This window comes from Trachemys scripta, chromosome 10 (genome assembly GCF_013100865.1).
Source record: "Trachemys scripta elegans isolate TJP31775 chromosome 10, CAS_Tse_1.0, whole genome shotgun sequence".
In the NCBI taxonomy this organism is placed as follows: Eukaryota; Metazoa; Chordata; order Testudines; family Emydidae; genus Trachemys; species Trachemys scripta.
In genome coordinates, this window is record NC_048307.1 from 72,874,726 (window position 1) to 72,899,901 (window position 25,176).

Here is a 25,176-nt window from a genome sequence, read left to right on the forward strand (position 1 = left end):
AATGGGCCCCCAAGAAATGCCAGCCTGTTAATGCCCAGCATGTGTACCCTAACTCCCCTAGGGTATAGAGGGGAAGGGAGCCACCCTGGGGCCCCAGGCTACACATATAAACAAGGAACTATGTTTAGGGGGAACAGACAGGCTTCTATCATGAATGCAAGAATGTGCCCCTTAAGTATAGGGGTGGAAGGAACAATCTTGTTGCTAAAACACAGTACTGGGCATCAGGGTTCTCTTCCTGGCTCTGCCACAGATTTCCTCTGTGACGTAGGACAAGTCACTTAAACTGACTGTGCCTCAGCTTCCCCATCTGAGAAATGGGGATCATAATGATAGTTGTCTCCTTCCCAGGGGGGTTGTGAGGATCAATTCATTCATGTTTGTAAAGTGTTTTGAGATCCTGAAGAAAGGGCAAGGGACATGTTTAATCCCAGTCCCATTAAAGCCAACAGTTAAACATCCATTGACTTCAATGGGAGCAAGATCAGGCCTTATTTTTGTTGTTAACCTATACAACTGTGATTGGCTCGATGTATAATTTAAGGACTTTATCTTCGCAAATCATTGCTGAGCATTGTTTACATATATGGATTAACCCAGCCAAATCTGACTTCCGGGTTTGGACCTTGTGGGCTTCCACATAATCACTTGGACTGGTCCAGCATGTGATTTGGAAGAACCAAGTTTTGTGCACTTTACTTCCAGAACACAAGCACTTCTACTAAGAATGAATATCCCAAACCCATAAACTAGTGTTGAAATACATCATGGAGGCATTCGGGCATGGAGCACTTTAAATAATATTGTTAATATTAATAAAACTGGTCTGCACTGGAACCTGCCACCCTAGCTGCTGAAATAGGTTTTCACTAGCATTTTTCTGGACAGTCAAACCTTTCTGTCCCCGTGGTTAGGTGCTGGAAAGTAGAAATGGTAAAATTCTACTATTGGAAATTAAGCATATGCCAGCCAATAAATTCTCTCTGAAGGCCAATACCTGCCAGGAGATCCATTAGGGCAATTTGTTCAAGGGGAATCTCTAGAGAACAAAGCACGCTATTCGTGATTTAGTTACGGTAGAAACCAGGCCAGTGTGAGTCGTCTTATCTGTTGGGTGTCCGAACTTCGGCTTCATACCCCAACTGCTTGCTTGCCCAAATGCGAGTCAGGCCAAATATGCACTATTCAAATAGTTTGCATGGAAAATCCCATTTCACAGGGGTAATTCAGGGCTGAATAAAAGGCCCAACCCCTAGGTACTGCATGAGGTCCGTAAGACTTTCTACAAGAGGCATGGGAGTATCCCCTTGACTTCACTGCACTTTAGGACCAGGCCCTGAATAGCTGTTTGGATGCAGACTTGATTTTGCTTTTGGAGACTCTAAATCTTATTAAACTGATCACATGACATGGGGATGAGATGAAAGAGAGTGATGTCATCACAAGCAGTGAATATAAACTTACACAGCTAGATGGTCTTGCATCTTTCCCTGCCTCTCTCACTGAGAAAAATCCTTTGATTGCACATCACAAACTGTGACAATTTAGCGATGACAATGAAAAAAAAAAAATCCCCATTGACGTGTGTTTCTGGGAAGCATCCCCCTGACCCGAGCCTCTACTCTCAGAAGGGCTCCAGCCCAAAGTCTGTCAGAAAAGGATTTTGGTTCTTTCTGCTGAGCAGCAGTTACATCCCTAACCGCAAAATAAATATATACACGTCCCTACTTGCCAAGATAAGTTCTGACTCAGAACAAAGTAAACTTGAAAAACCTCACAGTACTTAGTAATTTGCTCCTTTGACAAGACAATAAGTTATCCAGGTAGGGCAGTCACCACACAAAGTTTAAATGCCATCTTTCTCTCTCTACACACACACACACACGCACACACACCAACCACAATAATAATAATAATAGAAAACACATCTTCTGGTCTTTGCTTTAAACCCATGTCTTGTCTGTGCCCACATAGCATTATTCTATAGATTGTTCCAATAATCCCTGGGAGAAGCCATTCTACCCTAATTTGTCCTTTGTGCCGCTTCAGATTGTGACCATGTTTTTCTTATGGTAGAAGAGATAAACATATGCTGGATCCTTGTGTTATTTCCCTTTTACATTTTTGAAATCTGTAACATAATCACCTCCCAGTTTCCTTTTCCCTACCCTAGCTTAGAATGATGTTTTAACATTTTTATAAAAACACAAGTTGTATTTTTCAATATAGGCGCTAATTTACTACACTGTAATTCCTTGTCTCTTCGATTTCTATACAATATCTTGCATGAAAAACCTGTATATCCAACAGCAGGTATAGAATTAAATCTTGGCTACAGAGATTTAGACACCAGGAGACAAAAAAACAAGGAGCTCCCAGAAGAAATTAGCATTCCCAGGTATTGACTTTCAGCCACTCCCATTCTATTGAAATGTCAACCTGCCACAATACAAAAATAGAAGTTTCTTTTTTAAAGGAGCTTTCTGATTCATGTAAACAAGCCTGTTACATAGCAGCTGATAACTTATTATGACTAATAAAACTCTTTAAAATCCCAAATTTACCAAAACTTACTAAATATTCACCACCCCTTGCCCCAAAGAACAGGTACCCACAATTGTGCTGCCAGTCAATGCTAACATAAATCGCCTTCCACAACTCTACTTGACAAAATCTCTTCCCTTTATGCAGTAAAAAGCAGTCATATATTTCTATGATTTTACAGCTCCCGCCTCTAAACGGCTGGGGTTGATGGATACATTACATCTATTTTGATTATTTTCTTTAGAATTCTGAATTAGTCTTTTGTTTTGAGCTTGTTAAAGGAAAGATACGTCTTACCTATAGATTCCTTATAACTAAATAAGAGCAACACAGAGATAGGTCAGCTGTTTACATTTAACAGCTGCCTGAACAGGTGTAATATAAAGCCTGGATCAAACCAGCTGTGCGCTTCAGTAGAAATGTCACCTGTGATTTCAGTCCAGACTGGAAGACTCCAAAAGTCAGTTATTTTTTGTTGTATTTATCAGAGGAAGAGTTGCTGTTTTGTTTTGTTTTTATTTTTTGATGGTTCCTATTTGCTCTTGTTGAACATAGACTGACTCTGCCAAAGCTCTCCTGATGCAGTCACTTATCTCCTATGACATCACTCATCAGAGGTCCCCACTGATCTTTCATCCTTGCCTGTTGCACTGAACGAGTAATGAGCGTTTGAATTCCAGCACTGCTTAAATACAGTGGAAAAGAGTGCGGCTTTGCTCCAGGATGGCTTTAGAGTCAGGAAAAGTGGGTGGAGAGATGTGTTCTCTCCCCCTCTTTTTTAAATGACTCAATGCCACCAATTAGGAAGCGTCTTTGCCCAGTTCAGAATGACACTCACAGCTGTTCCAGTTGACCGGTAAGGAAGCTTTAATACAGCACTGTTATATTCTTTAACTCCAGATTCGCAGAGAATACAGTGCAGAATTGAAGGAAAGAGTCAAGTTAGCACAAAACCTTAAGGCACCTGGCCCAGAAGGAAACACGTAACAAACACACAGCAAATTTCAGCATCACACTCCCATTTAACTGTTTTCTTTCCTACTAGGGAACATAATTTACATGTTAAAGATTCCTCTAAAATACTTTGGCATAAATATAAGACCGTTTCCTAACTGTGATGCAATCCTAGAGACATGTACTTGTAGTGTAACCCTTTTATATCTATTTCAGATTTCTGGTCTCTGCAGGAAAAGAATTGCCAAGGGCAGGATTCCCCTCCCGGGGCTGGCCTCTGACACCCATTTCTCTACCCACCATAGCCTGATTTTCATTCTTTAAAAGCAAGAAATATTTCCTTTAAGTTGGAAGCTCTTTCTGGCAGAGAGCTTCTTCCTTTATTTGCATGTGAAATGCCATGTGCACATATGGTGCTATATAAAATGAACAAGACACTATTTTGCTTACCTGTAACAGACTCAGATCCTAGCACTTCTGAGTTTGCATCCCCCCTCTTCGTTGGTTCATCAAACTGCAAACTTAAATCCATTTCTCCATTAAGGATATCTCCCGTAATCACTTGGGTTTCAGGAGGGGATGGGGAGAGAACCCCAACAGGTACACACTCTAGATTCCCAACTGCGGACTCAGGGAGAGAAGAAGTTTCCAATATAGAAACAAATCCATCGGGACTTTTCACCGTATTGGCAACTTTATCCAGCCAGGAGCCATCAGCCTCTGGAACCAAGCTCTTTGCCCCCACGTCATCTGTCAGCTCAGCAGCAGCATTTATATTGTATGGATGTGACTGTGAGAGAGACGCTTCCAGCACGCCATTGCTCTGCTCCTCTTGATCTTTGTTGGGCCAATCCAAGACCTGTCGCTGGGCTTCTTTCACTTCAGACCCAGCTTCGCTCTCACTAGCCAAACAGATGGTGTCAGTGCTGGAGTCGCTGTCGCAGGGGGGTTCTTCTGCAATAGGCTGAAGCGATGCTCTGGAGAGTACATTGTTCATCTCCTCCTCCTCTTCTGGATCACCTGGTACGGTGGATGTCTCAGCTACACCTAAAGGTGCCTTATTCTCAAAGGCAACAGAAGGTGCTTCCATAATAGAGACCTCCTTTAATTCTGGTGCTTTGTTTTGCAGAGAGCCTCCCTGTGCCCCCTGACTGAGATCACATTCTTGGTTCAACATTGTGTCGCTAGGAGGGTCATTCTTCGCATCCAGCCATTTGTACTCAGATTCAGACCCTTGTACAATACTTTCTTCTGCATCCACTGTTGCATTGTCATCTGCTTCCTGACAGGAGATTTCCCCTTTCAGCCCAATATCTGCGTTACTGTCATTCGCTGCAGACTCCTCGCCCTGACTGCAAACAGAGGATTTCACAATAGCAGCAGCAGCAGGCTCCTCGGACAAACACTTCTCTTTGCCAAGTGTCCCATTTTCACACCGCTCCTGACTGGGTTCAGCTTTGCTCTCTTCAGCCGGCTGTGACAGACTTTGCTCATCAAAGCCCTCTTTTCCCCCACTGTCTTTAGGCAAACTAGTTTCTGCGGTTATCTTACCCTGCATAGAACTGTCCGGTTCAGCAAGCACTGCCGTCTCTGCTACTGCTGCTACTTCCTGGTTTTGTTTAGATTCTTTATTATGAATTGCAGAGGGTGTGTCCATTAAATTATCCTGGATACGCTCTGTGCCCATGCCACATGAAGAGAAGACAGGATCATTACCATGCACAGACGCCTCCTGTCCTGGAGGTGCCACTGCAGCATCTCTCTCCTGACCGATTGCCTGTCCCTGTTGTACATCTCCTTTAAACAAGGGAGACGAGACTGATTTGATTTGCTTGCCAACCCCCTCCTGTTCAGAAATGCTTTCTGATGCCACCAATTGGTTTTGCAGAGGCTCTTTTTCTGCTGAGGACAAACCTGCGTCAAATGGAGGTTGTGACCCAGGCTCACATTTGCTAGCTGAAGCAGTGTCACACATTTCACCTTTTAAAACAGCTTGATTCTCAGCGTGGCAAGTGCCAGCAGACCCCTGGCGTTCCTCTGCCGAATCTGTGCTTCCTCTGCTGGTAGTTTCAGTTCCTAGTGACATCTTTTTAAGGGCTTCACTGTCACCTTCGCCTTCAGCTACAATTGCAATGGTTTTACTGCTTTCAAGGGAACACACAGTCTCTGCATCACTTGGACCAGACCTGTCAAGGGGACTGTTTTTCATTTCAGAATTATTCTCCACATTGTCACTCAAAACCAGTTCATTCAGCCCAAGGTCTGCGTTTCCATCTTCCACCTGCACACCCTGCTCACCACTCTTACTATTGTTATTCACTTCCAAAACAACAGGATCACATTTCAATGCATTCTCTGAAACCTTTATTTCAGTCACAACCAGCAGCTCCTCTCCAGGGTTGGCAATCATACTCTGCCTCTGCTGTACAAGGGGTTCACCTTGGACTAAGCCCTCTGGCAAACCAATCTTTGCATTTTTGGTGTTCGGGTCTGTTCCACTCTCTTCGCTGCCACTTGTCTCCCCATGGCCAACAGGGGTAATATCACTGTCGACACGTGCATTTGCACTTTCCTGTGCCTGCATCCCTTGTCCATCTCCACATTCCCCACCTTCTCTTGGAGATTTTGGTGACGCCGCAAGAAAGGGCTCAGTAGCATGGATCGACTCCCCACCTGCTGGGGGCAGCTCTTTCAGACTTGAAGTTCCTGAACCCCGGGTCTCATCTTCTCCATTCTCCACATGCTGCTGGATTGAAACAGCATCCACCGACCCTGTACAGTTCTTGCATTCTGCCTGGCCCATAGCCACATCCACACCCTCCCAGGGCGTTAGGGCTTTGCATGCAGTTTCAGCCACAGGAAGAGAGCTTTCAGTTGTGCACTCTTCAACGATTTGCACTTCCTGTTGGGTATTATCTCTACTACACAGGCTGGCTTGACTCAAAACAACTCCAGTGGATGTCATTCCGGTTTCCTCATTTGTATTTCCACAGGATGGAAGGCTTGCAGCACCGTTTACTCCAGCAGCCAAGATCAGTGTGCAGTCATTTTTATCTGATACCGTCCCAGAGTCTACAATAGCGGCTGGTCCCTCCTCTTCCTTTTTACTCAACGTAGCTGTATTTTTACTTTCACAGGAAAACCCTGGGTTCTCTATACGCGCCAGGCTCAACAAATCACTTGATGTGTCGTTAAGCACTTCCAAACTCCCACTGTCACATTGGTTCTCCTGGTGGCCCGTTGGGGCTGAGAGCTGCCTCACATCAAAGTTAACCAGTGCAGAAGGGCATTCTTTGCTTCCTTCTGTTGGCATTTCTTCCAAGAGGGGGGCTGCAGCAGCCAGAAAACCCTCCGCCTCTGTTCCTATATTGCAGTTATCCTCTGAAGTTCTCAGCTCAGGCTCTGGGTGTTTGGCTGCAGTCTGAAAAGAGGGAAATAAAGACTATGACTGTTTGTTGTGCTGTATGTCACACTCTCAAAGTGCACACGTTGATTTATCAGTCACCTGTACCATTCTTAAATCTGTAACATTAACTCGAGTTCATACAAAATGAGACCGGCCCCTCCCTCCATCTCTGCGTGTCTATCCACTTGAACCACCTTTACAAAATGTACTGGAACAGCCGCTGGCTATATTGAAGACTATTGCTTGAATGGATTTAAATTTAAACTCAGGAAAGAGCAGGATTTAAATTTAATTTGCAGTATTAAGTAAACATGCATTTGAATGTACAATCCAGCTCCAAAAATGGCACATGGAGTTCTTTTCGAGACTGGCTCTGGGCTGAACTGCCACCCTGTAGGAGGATTACAGATCCCCTGTGTCTTTGGAAACACCATATTAATCTGCCCCCAAAGCAGGAAGCAGCCACTTGCCACCATCCCCTGGGGGCTAGTAAAATACAGACTTTTCTCAAACCAACAATCCAAGGCTTGCCTACCACCTTTCCTCATTGCCCATTCCCTGCACAGCCCATCTCTCTGTGCTTGCTCCTTCTCCCACCCCACTCCCATACACCAAGTCCTCTGTCTCCAGCTCCTCCCTACCCAACGTAACACGCATTTTGGTGACAACAGCTGCTGACTATCCTGCTGTGTTTACAGTAACCCGAGTCATAAAATAAAACCACATAATAACAGAGACCGCTTGTAGCAAGCAATATGCATTATTAAATCTTTATAGTTCAGGTGTACAACGGCTCAGACTAGAAATGTCAGTGGTGGGATATTCACCGGGGCAATGTGGTTGGCCAATTCCCTTGAACTACCCAGGCAAGCATAAAGTGGTTGCATAGAAACCCTTTTTTTTTCCCTCTCCTTTCTTTATTGATGTAATCCTTCCAGACTGCACAGCTGGCTAAGAAGCTTACCTGTTCTTAAATACCGTTCACAATTTCGGTCCCCGCAAGACTGAGCAGGTGCCATGCACTACCTAAGGTACAATCTGATCGACAGAGACCATTTTGTCCCACTTCAGAGCAATAGTTTAATCTCTAGTTCAGAACAAAAAAAGGCACACAAACTTTTTGAAAATGGCTAATTATTTTGGGGGGGCTTTTCTCTCCAGAATTGGTTCCTAGGACCCTAAATGGGGGTCACTCACCCCACTCTGCACTCCCACGAAGTATAGCAAATGTCAAGAAAAATATCTGTGCAAGCATGCAGATTTTAGAGCACTTAGAAGCGTCGTCCTTTAAACAGGAAGGACAGAGGGACAACGGTGGGAAAGGGCTCCTCTACATACCCATCTTAAGCATAGGAGGCTCTGAGAGGTGTACCATGATCACATCTCAGCTGAATGAGAACACCCCATGGAGATTAAGACAACTTGAAACAACAGCTCTGAGACACATGGTGGACACTCCACTCATCTTAGTGAATGCTCCCACCTCTCTTTAGAGCCTATGATATACATGAAGTATGCCTGTTCTCAGCTCCCCATTCAAATGGGCAGGACTTCAGATCTTGGCTCAACTGAGGAAGATGGGGAGGGGGGCTGTAGACAAACATGGGCCCCCTAGATCCTGACCCACACATGGGTGGCAGTATGAGAGACTCAGACACACCCAGAGGCATAAGGTCCCCCATAGCCCAGCTTAAAGGGGACTTAGAACCACTAGAGGCATGAGAGCCCACCAGATCTGGACATACACAAGGGAGGAGGTAATGCGAGACTGACAAATGCCCCTACCCCTATTCTCCCCTCTGCCACACACCCCCACAGCCCCGTTCCCACTGCACTAGCCCTCCACTGTCCCTAACCCCCAAACCTCCTTCACCTGGTCCCTCAACCTCTTTCCCCCCTTGCAGTTATCCCCCGTCTCATAACCGCCCTCTCCTCGCTACAACAGTCCCAAATGCCTCTCCCCTCACTCAGCCCACCACTCCCGGGAAATATTTGCATAGCTAATTTTCCCCAAAAGACTTTGGGGGATGTAGCGGGGTTGGGTGCACAGTTGGGATGCACTGGCAGAGCTCGGGGTGCCACCCCCCTCTCACCTGAGCCCCCAACCTTTCTCCCCTCCCCACATCACCATTTATCCCCCTCCCCATAATCCCACCTCACCTCACTGCAACCCCCCACTCCTCTCCCCATATTTCCCCACTTTTTGACCCCAATGCCCCTCCCTTCCTAAGAAGCACTCACATGCCTAATTTCCCCCCCCCCAAATACTTTGATTCCATGACCTCCCAAACTCAAATAGCTACTTATAACTCACAAATTGTAGCAACCTCCAGCCACTCAGTTCAAAACTCCTTTTGTCTTAGGTGGTAGTTATGTTAATGACAGGAAGAGTTCACAGCCATCAAGAGGTCTCTGATTCATCAGCCATTAGTAAGACTAAGATTTTGTCATGGCAATTTTTAGTAAAAGTCAGACAGGTCACAGCCAATAACCAAAAATTCACAGAAGCCTCGTGACCCGTCCGTGACTTTTACTAAAAATAACCCTGACAAAATAGGGAGTGGGGGGGCCCCCCAACACCCACCGCTGCTGACGCTCACAGTCACAGTCTGAGGCTCAGAGCTCCAGGACTGGCAGCTGGGAGTTGATGGGGACCCCTCCCCCAGCTCTGAACTCGGGGGGTGGGAGCTCCGGGGGCCATCCGCCACCCGTGGAACTCCAGGGGCCCTTGCACCTGAGAGCTCCGAGGCGACCTGCTGCCCACAACAGCTGGGACCTGCGGGGGTCTCTGCTGTGGCTCAGAGCTCCGGAGGCTTGGCGCTCCAGACAGGCGCCTGGGAGTTGTGGGGGGCCTCCCCACATACAGCTCAGAGATCCAGGCTGGCAGCTGAAAGCTCTGGTGCCCCCACTGGCTGACAAATCTAGCCCCGCAGCCCCAGGGCTGAAGCAGAAAATGTCAGGGACGACTCTGGAAATGACGAATTTCGTGACCTCCGTGACATAATTGTAGCCTTAGTACCTCTCAGTTTAACAGTTCAAGGCAGCAGAAAGAAACTGATTTTTTTGGAGTTGGGGCTGTAACTCAGGAACTCCTGGGGTCAAAGGTCCCCAATTTGAATCACTAATGCTACCCTGCGCCCCTATGAGGGACCCCAGATTTCAAAGCTATCCAATTAACTATTTGGATTTTAGAACACTTACAAGAGTCAAGCTTTGAAACCTATAAAATGATGCGAATTGAAGCCATTTTTTCTATATCGGTGCATGCACAGTGTAAATATGTACATTTCCTTAAATACCATTCTCAATGTGGGTCTCCCAAAGATTCAGTGGATGCCATACACTACTCTAGATAAAACTCAGACAGACAGACCATTTTGACGTTCATCACATCAATAGTTTAATCCAGGGGTCGGCAACATTCAGCACGCAGCTCACCAGGGTAAGCACCCTGGCGGGCCGAGCCAGTTTTATTTACCTGCTGACGCGGCAGGTTTGGCCGATCGCAGCCCCCACTGGCCGCGGTTTGCCATCCCGGGCCAATGGGGGCTGTGGGAAGCGGCGTGGGTGAGCAATGTGCTGGCCGCGGTTTCTCGCCACCCCCATTGGCCCAGGATGGCGAATCGCGGCCAGCGGGGGCCGCGATCGTCTGAACCTGCCGCGTCAGCAGGTAAATAAAACTGGCCCGGCCCGCCAGGGTGCTTACCCTGGCGAGCCACATGCCGAACGTTGCTGACCCCTGGTTTAATCCCTAGCTCTGGGCAAAGAAACCCACCTAGAAACTTTTTTTTAGATGGCTTTTTTTTGGGGGGGATGGAGGCTTGTATCTCCAGAAGCCCATGCTCATACGACTCCAAATTTGGGTCTTTAATCCCACCAAGCACCCTCCTGAGGCACACCAAATTTAAAAAAAATTGACTAAGCATGTCAGTTTTAGAGGACTTAGAAGTGTTAACCTTTAAACAGATGTCATGATGCAACCTTAACTATAGGGGTGCTCCTGTGCCACTACAATGACAGACCATGCAGTTCTAAACTTGCGATGCTGTTCAATCTCCGTGGTGGGTTAGAATGCACATAACTGATTGGGAGGGAGTGGGCATTGGCTGGAACTACTGCTTTACAGGAAGAAAGAACACAGGATAGATCCATTTGTGTGGGTGCGCAACTGAACAAGTTCAAATGGAGTGTCAGCTGTTTGGTGACTTCCACCCTGCAGCAGAGCACAGGGAATGCTCAACTGGTTTCCAGCCAATACAGAAAAAAACAAACAAAACTGACACTTGTTGTGGAACAAGCAAGGTTTTGAAAGACATGGGGAGTGGGAGCCTTCACATCCTCGCAGTGAAGTCACTCTGCTGATAGACTGAAAAATAGAGCCTTCTCCAAAGGAAGCCAACTGGCTTTCAGCTGAGCCTAAATGAAGTAATTGCAGGGCTGCTTTCCAAATTCAAATCAGATTAGATTTGAAGTGAAACAGGGCTGGAAAAAAATCTAAACATAGCTTTTCTGATTTCATTGTCAGACAAAATGAACCCATCAGGCATCTGCACTATCAAAAAGAAATGTGCTTGGTACGTTAGACATATTTTACTGTCATCTTGTGGTAAGGGGAGGCAAAGTGAGGTGATCCCAACACTCGCTTTGGTTTGCCATTTGTATCACCAGTACCAATATCACTAGTTGAAACCCAGAGTTACTACCGTTCTGTATTCAGACGACAGCAAGGACTGTTGTTCAGAATGATCAGTGGGCTAAAACTTCAACTAGTAAAAATGAAAAATACTCCTCCGACCTCCTCCTTTTTATCTCCTCATGAAAAAGGAGTAGCAATATTTAAATAACACAACACTGCAGGCTGTAACTCTTCATGTAGACACTACCTATGCCAACAGGAGGGCTTTTCTCATTGGCATAGGTAATCCACTGCCCTGAGAGATGGTAGATAGATCAACAGAAGAATTCTTTCATTGACCTAGTGCTGGTCCACACCAGGGGTTAGGCTGGTATAGCTACAGTACCTCTCTCAGGAGTTTGATATTTCATATCCCCGTGAGACGTAGCTATCCCGAAGTAAATTCCTAGTGTAGAACAGGCCTAGTATGGTAGAATTAAACAAAAACATACAGACATCTGAAAGGAATGGTGGACACACAAGGAAAACTGTATGGTTCTGCAGCAGCTGTAAAATCCTGACCACCATTTTGCATTTCACCCTCTGAAGAGGGTCTCCCTGGCAACTCTGAGGGTGGAATTTTCCAAAGACCTCAGCCTTGACCTAATTGCAGATCCTATGATCAAGCTCCCAGTGGCTTCAATCGGCGCAGTATCAGGCCAATGCCAAGTGCTTCTGAAAACCCCACCATGAATTCCTACAACATTTAACAGGAGAGGACTCACCCTCAGAATCCTGCACTGAGGTACTAAAGAAGAGCATACAATGCTCTTACTACGTCTCCTCTGGCCCTTCCCCTCAACCAGAGTGCTGCTTCCTGGCAGATCTATTATTGTCTTCTCCCAAACAAAAACATTCCCATCTCCCTAGCCCTCTGTTAACTCCAGCCAGTACCAGAACCCACCTCACACTCCTCACCCACTGACCCAATCACCCTGCAGGGAGCTACCCTGAGCTCCAAGCAATTTTCTTCTGCCCTCAGGATGTAACTCGCCTTCTTCTTGCAGGGACGAGTCAGGATCCGGAAGCAGAGAGAGGCAGAGTACATGAGGAAGGAGGTGCAGGGCAGGATTTGCTTCTTCCTAGAGAGTCCTGACCAAGCTTCACCTCCCAGATGGCAGAAAACTTCCCTTCATTCTAACAATGCCTTTAGTAGAGCCCCACTCCCAAATCAGAGGAAAGCAGACAGTTCCCAGGTAAGATACCCCTGGGCATTAGTTAATTACCGTATATACTCGTTCATAAGCTGAATATTTTTGGTAAAAATGACGCATCAAAGAGCGGGGGCCGGCTTATAAACGGGTCTACACCAAAATTTGATGATTTTAAACTTTATGGAATCATTGAATTAAATATCTAATATGTTGTCATTTTGTTTACCTGGAACGTTTGCAGGCACGGAGCCCCGCAGATCCCAGTGTCCGCGGTTTGCCATTCCCAGCCAATGGGAGCTGCAGGAAGTGGTGTGCCATTGGCTGGCAATGGCAAACCGCGGACACTCGGAACTGAGGGGCTCCGTGCCTGCAGATGCGCCGGGTAAACAAAACATCCAGGCCCGCTAGCAGCTTACCCTAACGGGCCAGGAGCCAAAGTTTGCCAACCCCTGAAATATAGGGTCGGCTTATGAAAGGGTCATACACTTTTTGCTATTTTTACCTAACCATCTTGGGGGGTTGGCTTATAAACGAACGGGCTAATGAACGAGTATATAAGGTATATCTAAGTTAAGAAAGTTTCTTACTGTAACTGTGGTTCTTCGATATGTGATGGTCTAGTGTCATTTGTAAATCCCTATATGAGCATTGCCTAGGTGCAAAGTTTCTTACAAGATACCTGGAAGCTCAAGATAACAGCAGGAGGCATCCCAGGTACATTTACACTCACTGTATTGCCCTGTCCCTTTCTCACCGTGTGCTGGTGGCTCGCTATGAATTTCTGGAGCTGCTCTATGTCATGTTCCATGCCGGCATTTGTTCCTTCCTTGGCTTCAGCCGTTAGCGTATAAACATTCAGCCCACGGTGGTATTTCACACAGTAGTCCCCCGAGTGCACTATATGAGACAAAGTGCTCCAAGAGTCTGGTTCACCAGCTTCCTCTCTGAAATAAAAGAAACCCAGGTTAACACATAAATGAGACTGAAACGCTGTGATGCAGTGACACACATGCCTTGGTCTGGATACTCATCTAGTCAATGGCCCAAACAAAAGAGACTACAGGGCGGTTTACTCTGCAGGCTAGAAGGTCAGGCCAAGAAACACATACGCTCCCCAATCTTGGCAGAGGGAAATGAACTGGAGTTGAGAGTTAGAGTCAATGACAAGCTACATCCCAAAAAGTCCTGCCAAATCTTATCGACCTGGAGTTTCCAAGCTGTCAGAAGGTTATAGCAAATAGTGATGATGGGCAAAGTGACTGCTTTCTAAAGTGAATTTAATGCAGACCAAGGTCGCCAGGTTGACAGACCTAGAGTGGGAACTGTCTCCTAATCTATAGAATAAGGACTGTAGGGCAATAGGCAAACAGCATAACAACTTTTAGGACAGAAACATTCCTCCAGGGATCGGACTGAGACAATAAACCTAGCAACTTTCATTCATTACTGAACTGGACTTGATTTGAATGGCTGGCCTAAAGGGGAAGATCTTATATGGCCATTCTTACATAACAGTTAGGACACCAATATCCTGAGATATCAAGTCCCTGTACAATAGGACTATTGATTTAATTATAGAGTTTTCCATTTTGTCAGTTAACAGTAACAAAATCTTTAAAAAGGGTCAATCCTATAAGGACAAAGGAAAAGAAAACCATGCCTTTGTCTCCACTAGCACAGAGCTTTAAAGTTATAACTAATTTACATTCTTATTTACATAAAATGAACACAGTAATGGTCAAAATACTGCCACCTTCACTACAAACTTCAGAGCATGACTACACTGACAGAAGAACAGAGGCACACCCATATGGAACTTTTCCTGTCCCTAATTGTTAGGAAAATTGTTATGTTTCTAACAGTTAACATGAGCTCAGATACCACAGTAAATGGCACAGTTTAAGAACTGGAACTGAAAGAAAAGAGTCAAGTCGAATTTCCATTAAGGTTACAAGCCAAATTCAGGCCTAGCAGAAGTTTGCATTTGAGTGATGCCTATGATAAAGACTGAATTTGAATCTAAAAGGATAAATCATACTGAGGTGCTATGCTGTATGAGTGGGATTGGCCCTTTAAGGGGAGTTGGGCCCAGCCACAGGTGTGATAGATCAGCAACCTTCCAGCTGAGGTTGACCAGTTAGGAATCAGAACCCAGATTTTTAAAGGTATTTAGGCATTACTGTGCTCAGCATTCCAGTGTCTAACAGATTTAGGAGCCTAAATCCAATTTTCAAATGGCGTTTAAGGAGCCTAAATCCCGTGAGCAGTCAATGAGATTTTGGCTCTAAGGTGCTGAAATCTCTTTTTTAAAATGAGATTTGGACTATGTCTACACTGCACTTTTGTCATTATAACTCAGGGGTAGGCAACCTATGGCACACGAGTCTTCATTTATTCACTCTAATTTAAGGTTTCGCGTCCCCGTAATACATTTTAATGTTTTTAGAAGGTCTCTGTATATAAGTCTATAATATATAACTAAACTATTGTTGTATGTAAAGTAAATAAGGTTTTTAAAATGTTTAAGAAGTTTAATTTAAAATTAAATTAAAATGCAGAGCCCCCCGGACTGGTGGCCAGGACCCGGGCAGTGTGAGTGCCACTGAAAATCAGCTCCCATGCCACCTTTGGCACGCCTGCCATAGGTTGCCTACCCGTGACTTAGAGATTCGACATAGTACTGGACTCATGACTGCTGCTCTAGCCCACTCAGACACATTTGGAGAAACAAACATATTACCATGAAGTGTAAAATGAAACTGCTGCAGTTTCTTGCCTTCAGCATCTTGCTATACGCAAACAAGACATGGACACGAAGGAAACAGGATGGTAAGAAGCTTTCTGCTTTTGAATTGAAATTCTACAGGCAATTGCTGGGGATTACCTATACCTCACTCAGGACTAACGAGGATTTAATCACGCACATTTACAGCATAACTGGAGTGATACTCTCTATTAAGAGCAACAGAGGGTCCTGTGGCACCTTTGAGACTAACAGAAGTATTGGGAGCATAAGCTTTCGTGGGTAAGAACCTCACTTTTTCAGATGCAAGACTATTAAGACAATCAGATAAAGAACACTTGAGTTTGCAGGACATGTGGGTCAAATGAACAGAGGAAGATGGCCAAAGAAAGTTTTGCAGGAACTGATGCAAGTTGCCAAGGGGCGCCTATGGCAAGCGTGGGCTGATGATGATGTTGATTGGATGGAATGCGGTACAGGGCGCTTCGCTAGGCTATGTAAAAACTCTGAAAGATGGAGGAAGATTGCACGCCAACAACTCCCATATACTGTGGTTACTGTTCATTGTGATGTAGGAGAATGTTTATATATATTGTAGTAAATCAGTTAGGTGTGCAATGCTGACCGCAGCAATGCCAATACTTCCAAAAGTCTGGGCCCAGGTGATTATAAAAACCCAGCAAGTAGCCCAGTCAGGCAGAGAGATGTCAGGAGCAGGGAGGCTCTGGCAAGAAGCCCCTAGGTCAAAGGGGAAGAACTACAGGAAGCAGGCTGGCTCCACTGGCAGGCCCTGGAGCAGGGTGACGCTCTCAGGCAAACAGCCGGTAGAGCAGAAACCTGTAGGGACTAGCTCCCTGCAGGAGATTCAAGGTTCAGGGGAAGGGACAATGGAGGTACTGTACTAGTTTTACATGTAAGAACCAAAGCAGAAGCCCTGAGGAAACAGGACTGAATCAGAATCTGCACATGATGTCACCCTTTCCTGGGCTGGAGAGACAGGCCAGCAGCCTACAGGCTGCTGTTCTAGAAAGTAAGAACCCTGGTTAAACAGCTAGCCTTGATCCCACAAACACTTATACAAGTGCTTAGTTTTAGTCATGTGATTAGTCTCAGTAACCTCAATGGGACTACCCACATGCTTAAAGTCAAGCATTAGAGTTAAGCATGGGTACACTTGTAGGATTGAGGCCTTAGTCTGCAGTTCACTTTGGGGTTTTTTGCCCTCTGTCAAGTTTCATTTTGAACCAGAAATGAGTTCCGGGAACTGATGAGACATTGGCCTGTCAGCGAGAAGCACTTTCCACTAATAGCCAGATTCTGGCTCATCTTGTCACAGTGGCATATGGTGGCCATGCTGGATAATCACCCTATGGGTAATCGTATCACTTTCACAATAGAGAAAACAGCCACTGTGGGGCTGATACTTTCCCCTTCGGCGCATGTGGGTGGGAGTGGACAGGCAGGAGTGGAGCCTTGACTTCGTCACATTGTGTGCCATCTAGGCCAGCTGCACTGATGTGCTGGAGACATATGATGTGCCAGATACACGGCTCTGCAGGGTACGTCTCTGTCCGAGCAAGTGTGCCAGGGGGACTGGGAGGTGGGCAGCTGAGGCAGTTTTCTTCACTCGGAAAAAAGATGCGTAGTTAAGTTGAGTCAGTAGCACAAGTTTAAATCCTAGAAGAGACAAGGCCATTTGTAGTTCTCACACAAGTTATCAGGTGAAGTTCAAGGCTGTGGTGGAGCTTAGGGTGTGCCTCAACCTGCTAACTCATGAAAAAACTACAAACTGCTTTAACTTCATATGGATTTTATCTTGTATTAGGCCTGCCCTACACTACACAGTTAGGTTGACATAAGGTAACTTACGTCGACCTCATTATGTCAGTGTCTACACAACAGTCTTGTCCCACTGATGTAAGTGCCCTACTGCAACGACATAACTCCACCTCCACAAGGGGCACAAGGCTTATGCCGGTGTAGTTAGGGCTATGCAGTGTCCATATAGACACTGTGTTATTTACATGGGCTGTTCATTCTCTTATCAATTTCATGGCTCCAGCTGTGCTGTGAAATTGACAAGAAAGCAGACATCTAGAGCCCAACTGCCGCCCCATACCCCTGGAGAGCTGGAATGGCTGGACCCCACTCCCATCTGGGAGGGTAAGAATGGATCCCACTCTTAGCTGGGAGCCGTGGGCAGCAAAACCCCGCTCCCAATGGGAAAAGGGGGGCAGCGGGGCTCCCGTTAGGGAGCTGCCAGCGCAGCTGAGAGACCAGGCTCTCCGCTCCCCACACTGCCCCCTCTTAGGTCAGTAGAAGCGCTCCTGGTGAGGACACACATCACTGACTCATGGAGGGTAGTGTGGACATGCACCATCACAAAATTACTGTGGTGGCTGTAAATTGACTTAAGTTTTTAATGTAGACATACCCTTAGTTAACTGAAGTTAACACCACACCCTTCTTCACTAGTGAAGACAAGGCCTGAGCCACATTCTGATTCCCAAGTTTCTTCGGGGGCAGTGAAATTACAAACTACTTCATACGTCAGTTGCATGGCAAAGCTATGGTTGAGCCCTAAACGATGAAGGATTTCAAATACTAGAACACACACACACTCCATTGAGAAATATGTCCATTAGGCCTCATAAAATTACAGGTACGTTTACGAACACATGCCACTTTGAGTCCTTAGGATAAAAACAGTAACCCTTTTATCAGGTTAATGAGTACCCAAGGAAATTACTCGAGGAAAGCAAGTCCACTGGATACTGTTATATAAGTTACCATGCAATTTAAAAGAAACACCTACGTCTTTGACGTGGAGCAGTATTAAAGAAACGGATCTCTATGAACATTGGCAGTAGATAGTGGGCATGGTCGGGTGGTGCTACCCTGAGACAGTTTTATACACGATACATATATTGCAAAGAACAATCCTGTACTGACAGTGGCTGATGGACTAGCTGCCCTAACAGATTTTTTCTAATTTCTATGACTCACTTCAAATTAATCTATGATTCATCCAAATCAAGCCCAGTCTAAATGGACCTGATTCTCCTCCCTGTTTCCACAGTGTACCTCAACTGACTTCAATGGAATTGCTCCTGATTTATTCAGAACCAGAATCAATATTTCAATAAAGAAAGAGAAGGTAATGTACGGTTTTCTATTATAAATGGCTGTTTCAACTTCTGTAAAACCAACCATCAAACCCCTGCAATCCAAGTTATTTTATGCTTTTAATAGCTCAGTTAACTGAATAAATGGCTCTTCTTTATCAAGGAAACACAGACATTTCTGTCTGAGCTATTTTTCTTTTCAGCTGTCATATATGAGAAATCACTGTACTTAGAGCAGCTTTCGGAACACAATGAAGCAGTCATGGTGAAAAGCCCATTCACCAATTCATGAGAGCAACATCAGCGAGATTAAAGAGAACTAAGCGCAGCAGCCTTTGTCAATTTCCCATCAGCTTCAAGTATATTTGCAAGCATCTTCAAACAGACATCCACAAAGCAATCTGCAGAATTCAGGATTATGAATGACTTCACAAACATCAAAATTCAGAAATGAATTACAGAGTAACTACGCCTACCTGTTTGCCTCTAATGAAATTCACCACCCTCACAGAAGTATGCCAGATTTATTCAAATTACTTCCACATACAAAGAAAAAAATGTCTTTCATATACAAATTTCATGCTGAGTGTTAAACTGAACATTTCTATAATGGTGCGTAAACCTTGTTAAGTAGCAAATTACATCTCACATCCAAGCAGTCGCAGGGGACTATTGGCTCAGTATGCAATAAGAAGTCATCTGTACCATGCCCAGATGAAACAAAGATATAACTGATGGCCTGCATCTACCACCCTTACTCCACGAGTTGTCCCATTGAGGACCGTGATGAGTCTTCAGCCCAGAGGGAGGCATTGCCACAGTTCAGGGCAGGGGCGGCTCCAGGCACCAGCGCACCAAGCGCGTGCCTGGGGCGGCAAGCCGCGGGGGGCGGCCTGCCGGTCGCCGTGAGGGTGGCAGTCAGGCTGCCTTGGGCGGCATGCCTGCGGGAGGTCCGCCGGTCCCGCGGCAATTCGGCGGCGGGTACGTCGAAGGTGCGGGACCAGCGGACCTCCCGCAGGCATGACGCCAAATCCGTGTTACCAGCGGACCTCCCGCAGGCATGTCGCCAAAGGCTGCCTGACTACTGTGCTTGGGGTGGCAAAATACATAGAGCCGCCCCTGGTTCAGGGCAACTGCACTTGTAGTTCCCCTTTATAGTCCAGCAAAGGCACCCATTCTTAGGCTTCCAGCTCCGCAGCTGTCCCTCTCTTGAGCAGAGACCTGCATCTCACTCCCTGCTGACTGGGGTTTTTCCAGGCTGCGAGTTCCCCAGCAAGTCAGACTGCCTAAGCAGGCCTGCTTTGCTTTCTCCTCAGAGGCTATAAACAGAGTAACTGCCCATAGGCATAAGGTACCCATAGCTTTTCTTAAGCAAGCAAATTTATTCTCAAGGTGAAAGCATTACAGAGAAAGGAAGAAAAAAAACAAAACCCAAAACCTATGCACATGCTAAGAAGCTTATCGGAGATCACCCCAACTCTGACAAGGGCTCTGGTAGGAGTCAGTCCTTCAATCCCACTAAAGGGATTTTTCTGTGGTCACAAGTTCATAAAACCTTTTGCTCAGAACCAGAATGCCTATGAATCAGAGAGTCACTTTTTATATAGTTTGGGCCTCTGATCTTGCCCTCATGTAACAGGTGATCAAATTACAAAGGTTCCCCCTCCCACCAGGGCAAAGCTTGAAAAGGCTGGTTTCTTGCAACCAGATAGTGTATATTTGCACACCTTTCCTCCCTAGAGACTTCCTGGGAAACCAACTTAACTTTGAAAGCTCATTTTTTGTCTGGCACATTGCTTCATATAAAAACATAATCCCCTCTTTCCACTCAGTGTGTAACTATAAAGTAGACAACACTAGCAATGGGGGAAAAGTTTAAATTTACTGTGCTAGTCTCTTCCTCATCTTGGAATTCCTCAACTTGGAATTTTCATTTTTATACAGAATCTTTAGTTTTTACATTTTGTGAAAAAATAAAAACGTATATTAACTATTAACTAAATTTTACTGAAAGTACCAGTGTCACACATTCAATGTGCATAACCTTCTCCACCTGTGGTGGATATTTGAATGTGCTTTAAATTTACATAGCTAAACATACTCTAATAAACCATTTCTGGGGTATAAAATTTATTCAACGGTGTACAGGGGTTAGTGTTTTAATGCATCTCAAATTTTACTTCAGCCTCCAGATATGAGTAATTAAAGTTACGAAAGATGCCGAAAACCTTATAAATCACTCCTAAAGACGGTGTCACTGAGTTTGGCAAGGACAAATTTCACATTGACGGTAATGTGCTGTTCAGTACTGTAGGAGCAAGGCTGTAGATATAAATGGCAATTTTATTTTATTATAATGATTGATGGCACTGGTAGGCTTTGAACTTGTTAAAAAATTGTAAGTAGATCAATAAAACATTGTGTTCAACTGAATATGGTGGCTATGGATTTTTATGTTTTTTTAATCAGAGAATTTTGTGGTTTTTTTATCATGGAAAACGAGGATCCCTGTTGATCAGATCTACGCTGTGAGAGTATCCACACAGCACTGAATAAAGTTCCAGGATAAAAACTGGGATGAATTCTCTGCTCTCAGTCCCTGTTTTGGTTTGTCCAAAATCCTAGTCAGAAAAAAAATATTCCTAGAGGGAAGAAATTTGTTTCTTTAGGGATGAACAGTGTTTGCACCTAAGCAGGAAAAATATTTACCAGGTCATCCTGCAGCTACAGAAACATCTCAGATTAGGGTGCAAGCCCAAAAAGGAGTGACAGCCAAAGCAATTAACCCAAATCATTGCTACCACCAAAGTAATATGACGTACTGAATCCAAGAAACTAATCAGACTGGTCACACCCTAGTGCAGTTAGTACATTTGAAATGTAAAACAGCACAATATATTTTCATGTCCAAAGGCTGACCAAGTAGATCATTTGCTCTTCCCTGGTGAAGAGCACTTAAGAAACAAAATAACAGATTTAACGCAGCAGAGCAAATAGGATGGCTCTGCGTCACTATCTTGCAACGGAAAGAGATAGAAATCTGCAGCTATATAGCAAGTCTTAGAACTTCCTGCAACTACTGATGAGATATTTTTAAAAAGAGGGAAGAAGAATGAAAAGAGGAAAACAAAATGTGCTTCAAAAACAGAGAGATGCATTTGCAATTGGACTCTGAGGTCCTAAGTGCAAAGTTTCGGATACTGATTTGCACAGGTTTGAAAATCATATGGAGTCCTGTCAGGGTGCGGGGGTGTGGATAGGGGTCGAGGCAGTGAGGGGACAGGGAGCAGGGGGGGGTTGGATGCAGGTGGGGTCCCGGGGGGGGGGGGAGGTAGGGGGGGGGGGGGCCCGGGGGGGAGCGGTCGGGGGGGGGGGGTTGGATGAGTTGGAGGTTCTGAGGGGAGTAGGCAGGGGGCAGGAAGTGGGAGGGGGCGGATGGGGGCGGGGACCAGGCTGTTTGGGGAGGCACAGCCTTCCCTACCTGGCCCTCCATACAGTTTCGGAACCCCGATGTGGCCCTCAGGCCAAAAAGTTTGCCCACCCCCGTACTAGACAATCTATTCAGATTTTAGTGAGTGCTCTGACAGAACAGTGCAAACAACTTCAATAAAGGTCACACTTAGATCCTTCACTATTGAAATTTAATGACACTGATGACAGGGTTGCCATTAAAAAGTCAACATTTCCCCAAAGTTACCACAGTGGTATATCAGATCCCAGAGTACTTCCCTAGTCCTAGAAGGGAATTCTATTATGTGGTTGCTCTGGCTAAATAACTTTTAATGGTAAGAACCATAGTTACTGTGTTACCTTATTCTTGCAAATACTATCACTTCTGAGAGGACACAATGACCTCAGAGCTGAAATGGTATTCACTACCATTGTGCAGAGGCAATGAAAAGTAATCTGGAAATATAGCCTCTCAGAACTACAATAAAACAGAACTTTAATACTCACCAGTGACATTTTCAAATAAGTTGTATGGGTTAAGGCAGTGTTTCCCAAACTTGGGCCGCCGCTTGTGTAGGGAAAGCCACTGGACGGTTTGTTTACCTGCCACGTCCATAGGTTCAGACGATCGCGGCTCCCACTGGCCGCGGTTCGCTGCTCCAGGCCAATGGGGGCGGCGGGAAGTGGCGGCCAGTACGTCCCTTGGCCAGCACTGCTTCCAGCCACTCCCATTGGCCTGGAGCAGCGAACTGCAGCCAGTGGGAGCCGCGATCGGCCAAACCTGCGGACCCGGCAGGTAAACAAACTGGCCCGGCCGGCCAGGGGCTTTCCCTACACAAGCGGCGGCCCAAGTTTGGGAAACACTGGGTTATGGGATCTACAGCAACACGCTCAGGTGATTAACTTTTCACCTGACTCTGTGTGGGTGTGGGTATGTGAGAGTTTGTGTATGAGGGAGAGATTTTCACATTTTAGGTGCCTCCAGAAATATGCAGGAAAGCAGCAACGAATACATTTGTTAGTGCCGTAAGAATATGTTATGGGCACTCGCTAATTTGAATGCTTTCTGAGGTGGCAACAAAGAGTTACAAATTTACTTGTGTAATAGTGACTAATTCCTTACCATACTGCATATGGAAGCGAACAGAAGCAGGGTAGAAGATTAGGACACTAATAATTCTGGATTGTGTAACCAGCGCTCCCCAGTAAAAGGTGAAATGTTCAACAAATGGTTTCAAAATGCCTTACACTGTAATTTGGGAAATGTTCAGACCACCGATCAAATACCAGACAATATAAAATTCCTGTCAGAAAGGTGGTTTAATTTGCATCCCTTCTTTAATAAATGTTCACAGATTTTCATATCCTCAGATAGTATGAAAAATTATTCTCAGTGCAATTCAAACTATACTTCTTCCCACAAAGGGACTACACTCTTTTAAACCAAGCATTTTTCAGGCTTCAATGTGGGCTGTAAAATAAGAAATCAAAACAGCAACACTGTTTATATATACTTGCAGGCAAAGCAGTTCACATACTATAAATTCCATAAGACATAATTGCCTGTTATTAAATTAATTCTTCCTTTTGGTTTATATTCACACCAACTATTTTGAATTCAAAAAGATTGGTACCTCTTGGCATTCACCTCTAGAGATCCAATACTGTAGCACTCAACATTACTTAAGGAACCAAAATAGCCCATTAAAGGTAATTAGTGAAGAAAAGGGATGGCTGAATTTTGCATCGCTGATGGTCTCATTGGAAACTTAGGGTAAGTCTGGGAGCTGCAAGTATTTAGGATAAAGTGGAGCAGATTCACCCACCCTCATCTTTAATACACAGGTGTGGCCAATGGAAACTGCCTCAGCATGCAATGTTCTACCTGTATCCAAACAAAGGTTTCTCTGGTCAAGATGAGCGTTGCATAATGGGACATGTGGTCTCTGCAGGACACAGCTACATAATGAACATGCGCATGATTACAGGCTATGTTAGAACTCTGTGGAAGGCTGCATTTTGCCTGTAAGCCACCCCTTCAACTATATCTTATTCTTACTCTTGCTCACCCCCAGCCCTCTCCTTTTCCTTTCCTTGCGGGAAGTAGGAGATCTTCCTCTCACAGTCTTTTTCGGCTTCTTGACTGGAGCCATGGAGGGAGACCAGTGCTGGCTTGTGGACGGCACTGGCAGAGCACTGCGCACGGAGGCCACGGTGTTCGGTGCGGAGTCAGACCGCTGCTCTGGTGCTGGAGTGAGTGTCAACTCCATTAGGAGTGCTTTTAGAGGGATATTGCGCTACTTCTTTATCTTAGGTTTGAAGGACTTGCAGATACAACACTTGTCGCTTATGTGTCCCTCGCCGAAGCACCTTAGGCAGCAGTTATTTGGATCGCTGATGGGCATAGGCCATTTGCAGCGATCGCAGAGCTTAAAGTCTGGGGACTGGGGCATGCCCTGTCCCCCGGCTGAGTCCCGTTTGGGACTACGAGAACTTCAAGAACTACTACTAAGGGTAACTAACTGTAACAACGATTATCTACAACTATATTACAAGTTCTACGAACAGAGAACGAGACAATGCTAGCCGAAGCAGACGACATTCCAGCACCGCTACTGGTGGCAAGAAGGAACTGAGGGTGGGGGGAGCCAGCAGCACCCCTTATACCGTGGCACGTGTGCACCACTCCAGGGGGCGCCAGAGCCAGTCCCCTATGGATACTGCTGAGGGAAAAACTTCCAGCACCGGTGCATGTGGCAAGCTCACACACCTAATATGGAATGGACATGAGCAAGCACTCGAAAGAACTGCTCTTCTTGTATATTGGTTAAGAACCTGTAACAAACTGGTTTTCTATCTACAAGGTAGCCTTTTGCTGGACTAAATGGAATCCTATGCAGAAAAACTTTGATGGTACACTGGAATGCCTGTTCCTAAGTTATTCCATACCCAAAACCCAAAAAATCTTATTAACTCTATAACAGATAAATATTCAGAGGGTAATAGGTAACTGTGTTACCAGCTTAAAATAAGGAAGTTTTGCACAATAAATCAAACGACACTGAAAGCACTATCATAGCCTGTATAAATTCTAGTACAATATGAAAACCGAAAGAGAGGGTGGC

General features: G+C 45.3%; 1 protein-coding gene across 5 annotated transcripts in view; it reads right to left on the reverse strand.

Annotated features, from left to right (window-relative positions):
* The window catches only part of AKAP13 (A-kinase anchoring protein 13), a 339,157-nt gene that overhangs the window by 151,744 nt on the left and 162,237 nt on the right, over positions 1 to 25,176 (reverse strand). For all 5 annotated transcript variants that reach the window (XM_034783693.1, XM_034783692.1, XM_034783688.1 and 2 more), the window contains 2 exons: positions 13,488 to 13,677; positions 3,949 to 6,919 (listed from right to left, as the gene is read on the reverse strand). In XM_034783693.1, coding sequence (XP_034639584.1) covers positions 3,949 to 6,919; positions 13,488 to 13,677 — 3,161 coding nt within the window. The remainder of the gene's footprint in view (positions 1 to 3,948; positions 6,920 to 13,487; positions 13,678 to 25,176) is intronic.